The sequence below is a fragment of the Dreissena polymorpha genome, chromosome 12 (assembly GCF_020536995.1).
Source record: "Dreissena polymorpha isolate Duluth1 chromosome 12, UMN_Dpol_1.0, whole genome shotgun sequence".
Lineage (NCBI taxonomy): Eukaryota > Metazoa > Mollusca > Bivalvia > Myida > Dreissenidae > Dreissena > Dreissena polymorpha.
Genome location: NC_068366.1, coordinates 24,535,354 through 24,548,679, shown reverse-complemented (window position 1 = coordinate 24,548,679; position 13,326 = coordinate 24,535,354). Strand labels below are relative to the sequence as shown.

Here is a 13,326-nt window from a genome sequence, read left to right as displayed (position 1 = left end):
TATGCCGAAACAAAAGTATTCTTCACATGTTTACATGACATGAGTTAACTTTTTAATATTTAAAAGGAACTGAAAAAGTTGTCGTCTTTTTAATATTATACACTTTTCTATAAATTGCTCTAACATTGTGTGTGATTTTTTACAATTACATGAACATGTAAGCATTGGTAATTTATTTCTGGTCTTGACTTCAAAAAAGAAAGGATTTTTATTGTTCAATTTGATTTTCAAGTTTTAAGATATCAAAATCGTTTATTTTCTTCTTTTGTTTCGGCTTAATTTCTGTCAAATTGAATTAACTTCTAACCCTAAGAAATAAATATATACTGATTATAAAAACGTGTTATTATATTAACAATTATGTTTGATAAATGACTATTTTGATGTATGGTACATGCAAAATATTTTATCGTCGACGAAACTTTTAACTTAAAAGACAAGTCGCATTTCGCGCTCCTGGTGCAGACAACAGTGGGATTCTTAATGCAACAACAAAGCATATCTCCCCCCTTACCAATGTACATTACAGATATCGATGAGTGTGCAGCGGCCACATGCTTAAACGGTGGATCATGCAACGACGGCATCAACAAATTCACGTGCAGTTGCAAACCTGGGTATACTGGAACGACATGTGAAACAAGTATGCTGGATAGCCCTTACACGTTGTGTCCTCAATCCCTGTTCCATGCTTAGACAGATAATTTGCCCCATTCACCTATCCGTGCATATAATCGCTAACAAGATTCAAAACAAAAGATCAAACAGCTTATACAAAGTATGAAAGTATTTTAAGGATTACATTAAACTCTGCTGCTATAGGGAGGTGTGAAGCAAATTGAATATGACCTTAACCATACAAACCTTGGTCTTGCCTCATTGCCTGATAAAGATTAACAATAACATTGGGACATTTTAAAATCCATTATGTTTCGTAGAATTGATACCAATTCTTACATAGTTATCAACATTTGAAGCACTTGACCTCAGTGTGTAACAATGACCTTGACACGAGAGACCTGAGTCTTACCTGAGACTGGCATGCATATGAAAGAAAAGTATATCATCACGTTATTACAGAATCTATTGACGCATGGTGCAGTACTGGCTAAACTATGAGTAATTCATTAAATTGGGATATTTAACCAAAATGTGTGACTCTGAACTTGCCTTTTGGGTTATGTGTCATGCATGTGACTTAGACCGATATTGAAAACAACTGTGGTAAACTTCTCGGCTGTTGCTCATTAGTTATAGAAGATACTGCTCAAATCACAAGGAACACTAGATTAAAATAACGTTTTCAAATAAATGAGGACAATAACTCAATTATTGACTAACATTCACATAGAATGTTGACGTGCATCATCCACTTATCCATTTGCTTTTCTACCAGTTTCATTGACTTGTATTGACCGTTCAAATATTTGGAACCCAGCATAAAGTTAATGTTTGTATTGTATGTAGTGTCGTGTTTTGTGTATGTAATTGATTTCCGCCTTAAAAATACACGGGATGGTGACCATATAAATACGGGTACAATAATTTTAAACCAGAAAATATATCTGGCCTTTCATTATTCCTATTTTCATCGTAATGTCGAAACCACTGTGTGCCATTTTCATAAGATGCTTTTTCGTATCATTTACCTGTAATTGCAAAATTTGGACTGAAATTAAATGTCACAGGATTGTGTACAATAATGAGTTATCTTTTTTAGACGTATTCTCAAAAGTGTTAGGACAGCAAAACAATAAAACATTTTGTTAATAATGAAAATGTTTTTGTTTTCAGATATCAACGAGTGTGCCACCGCTATCTGTCAGAACGGAGGTTCATGTGTGGACCAGGTGAATTCGTATATATGCAATTGTGTGTCAGGGTACACTGGAACACACTGCGAAACGAGTCAGTACAAATCTTCCATATTTGTTTGTATATGTTTTTATTGACCATCGAACAAATATCTAACGGAAACGTTGTGTATTTGTCGTTAAATAACAGTTGAAACATTATGAATTCTATGTCTACAAGAGCTTAGCAAAATGCATTTGTGAAAAGTAAATGGTATTTAATTCAGTGAATTGTTTTGGTAAAAATCACCACCGAAATGTGGATATTTCCAAATTTCAAATATATTTTTGTTTCAAAAAGCAATCAAACTGCCTCAAAATTGGCAACTAAAAATATACACAACAATTTATAATTAACATGCTTGTACAAAGAAACATTGAAGGCACTTAATATATTATACAATTGCAGTGTATCATTTAATTTTACTGATATACAACATGAATACTGTCATATTTTAGTATTAGTTAATTTATTAATTTTCCCAATGTCCTGAATTTATTTAGCATTTCTATTCAATTGTGCGTTTATAAAAAGCAAATATTGGTACGTTTATTGACAACATTTGTAATATTTCAATTTAGATATCAATGAATGCACCGGTCATAAGTGCGAGAATGGAGCCACTTGCTTAGACGGTATTGCTAAATACAATTGCGAATGTGCACCCGGATACAACGGAACCTTGTGTCAAAATAGTGAGTTTAAATTATTTGTTGTTTTCGTTATTTCTCATAACTGTGTTTCAAATAAATGACGGTCTAAGACACTTACACACTCATAAACTTGGTACGCTCGGTGCGTTTTCCCGATATTGAATGCACTTCGTTTCTGCCAGTAATTGTCGATTGTTTGACTTTAGCCATAAGTCGGGAGACAATTGCCGAAGAAATGTTTTTATTACCAGTTTACTCTTCATTTATCCGGACCAGGAATCGAAATCGCGAATCACGGATTTTCAAACTGGCGTTCTACGTATCGAGCTAACGATCCCTTCTCGAAATCGCCTGGGCCAGTATTCTTGTGTTTTGATTTAACTGTCAAGTGTCTACAATGCCCATTTATCGACAACTCTGCTTACAGGCCATGAACACTATTTACAAACATTAGCTGTGTACAAGTATAGCGATAAGTTTGTGTTTTCAGACATCAATGAGTGCGCGGGCCACACCTGTCAGAATGGATCCACTTGCGTGGATATCGTCAACGGGTTTACTTGCACTTGCGTTAACGGTTTCACTGGGGTATTCTGCCAATCAAGTAATTATTGCAAGAAATCTGAAAATGCGTTAAGAATGACACACAAATGCCGAAGCTGTAATCAATAATATTGTAAAGCGTATTGCCATATTTAAAATAGTTGTCTGAAATACATTACATTGACAACAAGCGATCCACCTGGATCACTGAAAGTCCTTCCGAAATGATTTCTTTTCTTCTAATACCAATAAACCACTGTAATATATTTGTAGTAGAACAGTATGTTAAGTACACAAACACAAACCAAGGTCAGAGAAGCAACTTATACCCAGCCTCATATTGTTATCACTTTACTCGATCAAGAAATACAAGTTAATTAATATTACATTATTTTAGGTCACATGTACTAAACAGTATAAATAATTGTTTTGTTTATTGTGTACAACTTAAATTAAACTTTTTTTAACTTTATATTATAGACATTAACGACTGTTCTCCGAATCCATGTCAGAACGGTGGCGCATGCGCAGACCTTGTATACGCGTACAAGTGTACTTGCCTTAATGGCTACACTGGTAGCACATGTGCGACAGGTTAGTAAAACGGATATAGAATTAAAGAACGTCGCCAAACGTTTATATCATAACGATATCATTAAGTATTTAATCATAGGTTATAGTTTATATTCGCATTCTTGTTATGTATATAATGTTTATTGTGATGTTCTGTTGGCCAGAATTTATGTTGCATCATACAGTTCAAAAAAGGAAGTGTTCTGTCTAAATAATTGCATATACCGTACTTTGAACGCAATCGCAGATTACAGTGTCGGTCGTACCAACTTTGAAACTTATAATACAAAACTACCTGGCTAGAACTCCCCTGCCATTATGTAAACTTTACCATACGAATAATCAATGCCCATGAGGTTGTTACGTTAAACATGTGCTTGTAAGCGAGAGAAGAAGGGGCTCAAACTAGTTTGTAAAATGTTATTGTATTCTGAAATAATACAAAAAAACCTTGGTAAATTATGACTAACTAATAACATCAGACTTTGTGCTGTTCAGATATCAATGACTGCAGTCCGGATCCATGTGTAAATGGCATCTGCACAGACAAAGTTTTCGATTACACGTGCGCATGTTCTTCGGGATACTCGGGCAAAAATTGCAGCACAGGTATGTCAAGGTGTTCACGAACACATATGTATCGCGATTACAATATACTTGTAATATGTGTGACAATTGACTTAAAAAAATATCTGATATGTATTTTTGTTTATGTAAAGTTATTGGTCCAAGCATTATGAATCAATTGATTATTTTTCACAAATATATATTTATTTCTTATGTTGAAATATAGACCAATATTTACATCACTCATAGTAACTTGTCAACTATAAATTTCGCTGGTTATGTATTACATAATTTACAGTTCACTGCTTTATATATTACTTATAACCTTTCATTTGATATCCTATTTTAGTAATAAACAAACGGTATTATAATATCTATATGAATTTACAATTCACTGCTTTATATATTACTTATAACCTTTGATTTGATATCCTATTTAAGTAATAAACAAACGGTATAATAATATCTATATGAATTTATTATGTTTTAAAGATGTCAACGAGTGTCTGTCCAGTCCATGTAGAAATGGGGGCACGTGTACAGATATCGTCAGTGGATATTTTTGTAGATGCGCAGCTGGATACGAGGGTGTCACGTGTCAAACGGGTCAGAAGATACAGTAGTACTTTTCGAAATAAACGAAGCCAATATAACGAACCGTATGCAATACTTACACTTAAACCGAAAAATACAGCTTAATACCTTGTGAATAAATATATATTTAATTATTAATAAAATCAATTGCATTTTGCTCTGCAGCGATCCTTTTGTCGCACCCCGGCATCTTAATGTTAAAGAATTTCAGTATGAGTGTTGCCAATTACCATGAAGATGCATCACAGGGCACAAAATTGTGCGAAAACTATAGGATTCGAACTTGGGACACGTCGCTATCGGTGAAAGTGCTCCACCAACTGAGCTAATCGGACCCCAGCAATACATTTCCTCAATAAAGTTCATACAGTTTTCCATTGTACTGATCTCAGCTATTTTAGAAAACGTATGTCTTATCAAAATTTCATAAAGAAACAGAAATGATCTATTACTATCCAATAGAAAAATCATTGAATACATATAGAGATGCGTCTTTTCAGCAAAAGAAATAAAATTAAGTCGTAGTTTACGATTTACAATGATTCATCACCAAAAGCAAATATTTTCGAAATTAACTTGTGTGACATACATCAACTCGCTGCATCCAAAGCATATTAGTATAAATGCCACATATCAAATATGGTGTTCAACAAGGGTCCATCTGTGTCCTTCTTAATATAAATATAATATTTTCATGCACGTACAACTACAGAAATAGACTTGTATAATGACGATTACACTACACACCGCTCAGACAATTATATTAAAACAAGTATTGGAATATTTCCAATTAACATCTATTACACACCGAAATAAAAATTGAACATAGGCTATTGCATATATTTATAAAAGTATAAATAACTGTTTTTGGTAAGATTACCATTTTACTTAAGTTCACATGTAGCCTATACCACATAATTGGTATTTTTCTGTTAATTGTCAAATTACAAATGTCGCAACATGTTCAACTCATCAAGCGTAAACATCTTACAATTATGTTTTAAACTCGGAATATTTTATTGATAAAATGAATTTGTGCGCAAATAGTAAACAACATATACCTCTTGTCACATTCCAGATGCAAACGAATGCCTGTCGTCGCTATGCAGGACGGGGTCGACTTGTGTTGATCGTGTCAATGGCTACATTTGTCAGTGCGCCCCTGGGTACACTGGGCAGTACTGCGACCAGGGTTTGTTAGTGTGTCTTGATGTGTGTATTGTGTTAGTATATTTAAGTAATAGTTTCCTACTTCGTGATATGTATTAACTATTTATGTAACGTTAGCCTCATAATAATAAGACAAATTTTAAAACAAGTTCAAGTATATCAAATGAATACTTATTATGTACCGGCACGTAATTTATATTGGGTGATATAGAGCATTGATAAAAGGATGATGAACATAAAGATCTTAACTATTCAATTTAGTTACGACAGTTACATGAACAAGTTGGCAAGTAAACGTAGCTGTATAAAGTGAACAGGATTTGTTTACCCTTTATAGGTTTACCCGTTAGTGCTCGGGTACAAGCACATGGGAACTTCTCGGCTGTTGCTCATTAGTTATAGAAGATACTGCTCAAATCACAAGGAACACTAGATTAAAATAACGTTTTCAAATAAATGAGGACCATAACTCAATTATTGACTAACATTCACATAGAATGTTGACGTGCATCATCCACTTATCCATTTGCTTTTCTACCAGTTTCATTGACTTGTATTGACCGTTCAAATATTTGGAACCCAGCATAAAGTTAATGTTTGTATTGTATGTAGTGTCGTGTTTTGTGTATGTAATTGATTTCCGCCTTAAAAATACACGGGATGGTGACCATATAAATACGGGTACAATAATTTTAAACCAGAAAATATATCTGGCCTTTCATTATTCCTATTATCATCGGAATGTCGAAACCACTGTGTGCCATTTTCATAAGATGCTTTTTCGTATCATTTACCTGTAATTGCAAAATTTGGACTGAAATTATATGTCACAGGATTGTGTACAATAATGAGTTATCTTTTTCGGCGTAAGCTGAATAAGCCAGCTTTTCACCCTGACTTGACCTTTGTAAGTGTCCAATAATACTCAAATAAAATTTCCCGCGGCTAGGTACGAATGAATACACTTCATTTATTCCATTGGCTGATTTGAGTATAACACCAGAACATTGGAAACATATCCGCGTCTTTGTAACACTGTTTTACTGCATGAAACAATTTTATCTCTAATGAAAAGGCCCAATAGATAGAACAGTTTTACAATCAATTTTCGACATAAATACAGTTTGTGCGTTCACCTTTTATTTTCAGAGAATTACCAGCGCAAAAGCGTTTAACTAAAGGCTATGTTGTCATATTTAGTACTTACTTGCATTGCATTTCAACCCGCGAGGTTTCGGGTCAATACGCGGTCATTTTGTGAAAGTCAGAGTTTATATACAGTTCATCACCGGAGTTCGCAAAAGGGGTTGCGATCATTGTGTCTTACTGACAATAACGTAGTGACTGTAATGCATTGCATTCCAATCCGCAAGGTATCAAGGTCAGTTTGCGGTCAGTTGCAGAAATCTTTATATAAACGCCGTCTCGTAAACTTTGTGCACTTGAAGTCTGTTTTGATCAGAAAGATACTAAATAAAGACATTCGGCGATATTATTGTGGTATGTCAATCATCGATATTTAATATGGTTTCAAAATTTGCATGATAAGGACCAATTTTGATAAAATTAATTAGAAATATTTATCCATTTAGACCAGTTTATTAAGCATGACCACAATAATTCGCTATACTATAATTATGCAATTAAATAAGATTCGAGTATTGTCGGCTGACCTATATGCACTCGTTTATTTTCATGTTTCTTGTGTTTTTCTATTCTGTAAATATAGATATCTGAGTAATAATATCACATAAAGCAAAATAAGCCACGAAATCTGGCGCAACACCCCGTAATTGATTTGCTTATGATGTAGCTAACAACTGCGCAGAAAAAAGGCATCCGCTACTTTTTATCTCATAGAGATAACTTTTGATCGTTCATAAACATCGACCACAATCAACGCCGTATATCTTTTTTAAAGATATTTCTTGTTTAGACGTATTCTCAAAAGTGTTAGGACAGCAAAACAATAAAACATTTTGTTAATAATGAAAATGTTTTTGTTTTCAGATATCAACGAGTGTGCCACCGCTATCTGTCAGAACGGAGGTTCATGTGTGGACCAGGTGAATTCGTATATATGCAATTGTGTGTCAGGGTACACTGGAACACACTGCGAAACGAGTCAGTACAAATCTTCCATATTTGTTTGTATATGTTTTTATTGACCATCGAACAAATATCTAACGGAAACGTTGTGTATTTGTCGTTAAATAACAGTTGAAACATTATGAATTCTATGTCTACAAGAGCTTAGCAAAATGCATTTGTGAAAAGTAAATGGTATTTAATTCAGTGAATTGTTTTGGTAAAAATCACCACCGAAATGTGGATATTTCCAAATTTCAAATATATTTTTGTTTCAAAAAGCAATCAAACTGCCTCAAAATTGGCAACTAAAAATATACACAACAATTTATAATTAACATGCTTGTACAAAGAAACATTGAAGGCACTTAATATATTATACAATTGCAGTGTATCATTTAATTTTACTGATATACAACATGAATACTGTCATATTTTAGTATTAGTTAATTTATTAATTTTCCCAATGTCCTGAATTTATTTAGCATTTCTATTCAATTGTGCGTTTATAAAAAGCAAATATTGGTACGTTTATTGACAACATTTGTAATATTTCAATTAAGATATCAATGAATGCACCGGTCATAAGTGCGAGAATGGAGCCACTTGCTTAGACGGTATTGCTAAATACAATTGTGAATGTGCACCCGGATACAACGGAACCTTGTGTCAAAATAGTGAGTTTAAATTATTTGTTGTTTTCGTTATTTCTCATAACTGTGTTTCAAATAAATGACGGTCTAAGACACTTACACACTCATAAACTTGGTACGCTCGGTGCGTTTTCCCGATATTGAATGCACTTCGTTTCTGCCAGTAATTGTCGATTGTTTGACTTTAGCCATAAGTCGGGAGACAATTGCCGAAGAAATGTTTTTATTACCAGTTTACTCTTCATTTATCCGGACCAGGAATCGAAATCGCGAATCACGGATTTTCAAACTGGCGTTCTACGTATCGAGCTAACGATCCCTTCTCGAAATCGCCTGGGCCAGTATTCTTGTGTTTTGATTTAACTGTCAAGTGTCTACAATGCCCATTTATCGACAACTCTGCTTACAGGCCATGAACACTATTTACAAACATTAGCTGTGTACAAGTATAGCGATAAGTTTGTGTTTTCAGACATCAATGAGTGCGCGGGCCACACCTGTCAGAATGGATCCACTTGCGTGGATATCGTCAACGGGTTTACTTGCACTTGCGTTAACGGTTTCACTGGGGTATTCTGCCAATCAAGTAACTATTGCAAGAAATCTGAAAATGCGTTAAGAATGACACACAAATGCCGAAGCTGTAATCAATAATATTGTAAAGCGTATTGCCATATTTAAAATAGTTGTCTGAAATACATTACATTGACAACAAGCGATCCACCTGGATCACTGAAAGTCCTTCCGAAATGATTTCTTTTCTTCTAATACCAATAAACCACTGTAATATATTTGTAGTAGAACAGTATGTTAAGTACACAAACACAAACCAAGGTCAGAGAAGCAACTTATACCCAGCCTCATATTGTTATCACTTTACTCGATCAAGAAATACAAGTTAATTAATATAACATTATTTTAGGTCACATGTACTAAACAGTATAAATAATTGTTTTGTTTATTGTGTACAACTTAAATTTAACTTTTTTTAACTTTATATTATAGACATTAACGACTGTTCTCCGAATCCATGTCAGAACGGTGGCGCATGCGCAGACCTTGTATACGCGTACAAGTGTACTTGCCTTAATGGCTACACTGGTAGCACATGTGCGACAGGTTAGTAAAACGGATATAGAATTAAAGAACGTCGCCAAACGTTTATATCATAACGATATCATTAAGTATTTAATCATAGGTTATAGTTTATATTCGCATTCATGTTATGTATATAATGTTTATTGTGATGTTCTGTTGGCCAGAATTTATTATGTTGCATCATACAGTTCAAAAAAGGAAGTGTTCTGTCTAAATAATTGCATATACCGTACTTTGAACGCAATCGCAGATTACAGTGTCGGTCGTACCAACTTTGAAACTTATAATACAAAACTACCTGGCTAGAACTCCCCTGCCATTATGTAAACTTTACCATACGAATAATCAATGCCCATGAGGTTGTTACGTTAAACATGTGCTTGTAAGCGAGAGAAGAAGGGGCTCAAACTAGTTTGTAAAATGTTATTGTATTCTGAAATAATACAAAAAAACCTTGGTAAATTATGACTAACTAATAACATCAGACTTTGTGCTGTTCAGATATCAATGACTGCAGTCCGGATCCATGTGTAAATGGCATCTGCACAGACAAAGTTTTCGATTACACGTGCGCATGTTCTTCGGGATACTCGGGCAAAAATTGCAGCATAGGTATGTCAAGGTGTTCACGTACACATATGTATCGCGATTACAATATACTTGTAATATGTGTGACAATTGACTTAAAAAAATATCTGATATATATTTTTGTTTATGTAAAGTTATTGGTCCAAGCATTATGATTCAATTGATTATTTTTCACAAATATATATTTATTTCTTATGTTGAAATATAGACCAATATTTACATCACTCATAGTAACTTGTCAACTATAAATTTCGCTGGTTATGTATTACATAATTTACAGTTCACTGCTTTATATATTACTTATAACCTTTCATTTGATATCCTATTTTAGTAATAAACAAACGGTATAATAATATCTATATGAATTTATTATGTTTTAAAGATGTCAACGAGTGTCTGTCCAGTCCATGTAGAAATGGGGGCACGTGTACAGATATCGTCAGTGGATATTTTTGTAGATGCGCAGCTGGATACGAGGGTGTCACGTGTCAAACGGGTCAGAAGATACAGTAGTACTTTTCGAAATAAACGAAGCCAATATAACGAACCGTATGCAATACTTACACTTAAACCGAAAAATACAGCTTAATACCTTGTGAATAAATATATATTTAATTATTAATAAAATCAATTGCATTTTGCTCTGCAGCGATCCTTTTGTCGCACCCCGGCATCTTAATGTTAAAGAATTTCAGTATGAGTGTTGCCAATTACCATGAAGATGCATCACAGGGCACAAAATTGTGCGAAAACTATAGGATTCGAACTTGAGACACGTCGCTATCGGTGCAAGTGCTCCACCAACTGAGCTAATCGGACCCCAGCAATACATTTCCTCAATAAAGTTCATACAGTTTTCCATTGTACTGATCTCAGCTATTTTAGAAAACGTATGTCTTATCAAAATTTCATAAAGAAACAGAAATGATCTATTACTATCCAATAGAAAAATCATTGAATACATATAGAGATGCGTCTTTTCAGCAAAAGAAATAAAATTAAGTCGTAGTTTACGATTTACAATGATTCATCACCAAAAGCAAATATTTTCGAAATTAACTTGTGTGACATACATCAACTCGCTGAATCCAAAGCATATTAGTATAAATGCCACATATCAAATATGGTGTTCAACAAGGGTCCATCTGTGTCCTTCTTAATATAAATATAATATTTTCATGCACGTACAACTACAGAAATAGGCTTGTATAATGACGATTACACTACACACCGCTCAGACAATTATATTAAAACAAGTATTGGAATATTTCCAATTAGCATCTATTACACACCGAAATAAAAATTGAACATAGGCTATTGCATATATTTATAAAAGTATAAATAACTGTTTTTGGTAAGATTACCATTTTACTTAAGTTCACATGTAGCCTATACCACATAATTGGTATTTTTCTGTTAATTGTCAAAATACAAATGTCGCAACATGTTCAACTCATCAAGCGTAAACATCTTACAATTATGTTTTAAACTCGGAATATTTTATTGATAAAATGAATTTGTGCGCAAATAGTAAACAACATATACCTCTTGTCACATTCCAGATGCAAACGAATGCCTGTCGTCGCTATGCAGGACGGGGTCGACTTGTGTTGATCGTGTCAATGGCTACATTTGTCAGTGCGCCCCTGGGTACACTGGGCAGTACTGCGACCAGGGTTTGTTAGTGTGTCTTGATGTGTGTATTGTGTTAGTATATTTAAGTAATAGTTTCCTACTTCGTGATATGTATTAACTATTTATGTAACGTTAGCCTCATAATAATAAGACAAATTTTAAAACAAGTTCAAGTATATCAAATGAATACTTATTATGTACCGGCACGTAATTTATATTGGGTGATATAGAGCATTGATAAAAGGATGATGAACATAAAGATCTTAACTATTCAATTTAGTTACGACAGTTACATGAACAAGTTGGCAAGTAAACGTAGCTGTATAAAGTGAACAGGATTTGTTTACCCTTTATAGGTTTACCCGTTAGTGCTCGGGTACAAGCACATGGGAACTTCTCGGCTGTTGCTCATTAGTTATAGAAGATACTGCTCAAATCACAAGGAACACTAGATTAAAATAACGTTTTCAAATAAATGAGGACCATAACTCAATTATTGACTAACATTCACATAGAATGTTGACGTGCATCATCCACTTATCCATTTGCTTTTCTACCAGTTTCATTGACTTGTATTGACCGTTCAAATATTTGGAACCCAGCATAAAGTTAATGTTTGTATTGTATGTAGTGTCGTGTTTTGTGTATGTAATTGATTTCCGCCCTAAAAATACACTGGATGGTGACCATATAAATACGGGTTCAATAATTTTAAACCAGAAAATATATCTGGCCTTTCATTATTCCTATTATCATCGGAATGTCGAAACCACTGTGTGCCATTTTCATAAGATGCTTTTTCGTATCATTTACCTGTAATTGCAAAATTTGGACTGAAATTAAATGTCACAGGATTGTGTACAATAATGAGTTATCTTTTTTAGACGTATTCTCAAAAGTGTTAGGACAGCAAAACAATAAAACATTTTGTTAATAATGAAAATGTTTTTGTTTTCAGATATCAACGAGTGTGCCACCGCTATCTGTCAGAACAGAGGTTCATGTGTGGACCAGGTGAATTCGTATATATGCAATTGTGTGTCAGGGTACACTGGAACACACTGCGAAACGAGTCAGTACAAATCTTCCATATTTGTTTGTATATGTTTTTATTGACCATCGAACAAATATCTAACGGAAACGTTGTGTATTTGTCGTTAAATAACAGTTGACACATTATGAATTCTATGTCTACATGAGCTTAGCAAAATGCATTTGTGAAAAGTAAATGGTATTTAATTCAGTGAATTGTTTTGGTAAAAATCACCACCGAAATGTGGATATTTCCAAATTTCAAATATATTTTTGTT

At 33.8% G+C, this 13,326-nt stretch overlaps 1 protein-coding gene across 1 annotated transcript in view; it reads left to right on the top strand.

Moving 5' to 3' along the window:
• Nucleotides 1-13,326, top strand: part of LOC127852447 (neurogenic locus Notch protein-like) — a 56,630-nt gene that overhangs the window by 10,828 nt on the left and 32,476 nt on the right. Inside the window, exons 12-20 of the mRNA XM_052386402.1 lie at nucleotides 530-643; nucleotides 1,795-1,908; nucleotides 3,531-3,644; nucleotides 7,965-8,078; nucleotides 9,701-9,814; nucleotides 10,295-10,405; nucleotides 10,764-10,877; nucleotides 11,944-12,057; nucleotides 12,975-13,088. Of these exons, the coding sequence (XP_052242362.1) occupies nucleotides 530-643; nucleotides 1,795-1,908; nucleotides 3,531-3,644; nucleotides 7,965-8,078; nucleotides 9,701-9,814; nucleotides 10,295-10,405; nucleotides 10,764-10,877; nucleotides 11,944-12,057; nucleotides 12,975-13,088 (1,023 nt within the window). The remainder of the gene's footprint in view (nucleotides 1-529; nucleotides 644-1,794; nucleotides 1,909-3,530; nucleotides 3,645-7,964; nucleotides 8,079-9,700; nucleotides 9,815-10,294; nucleotides 10,406-10,763; nucleotides 10,878-11,943; nucleotides 12,058-12,974; nucleotides 13,089-13,326) is intronic.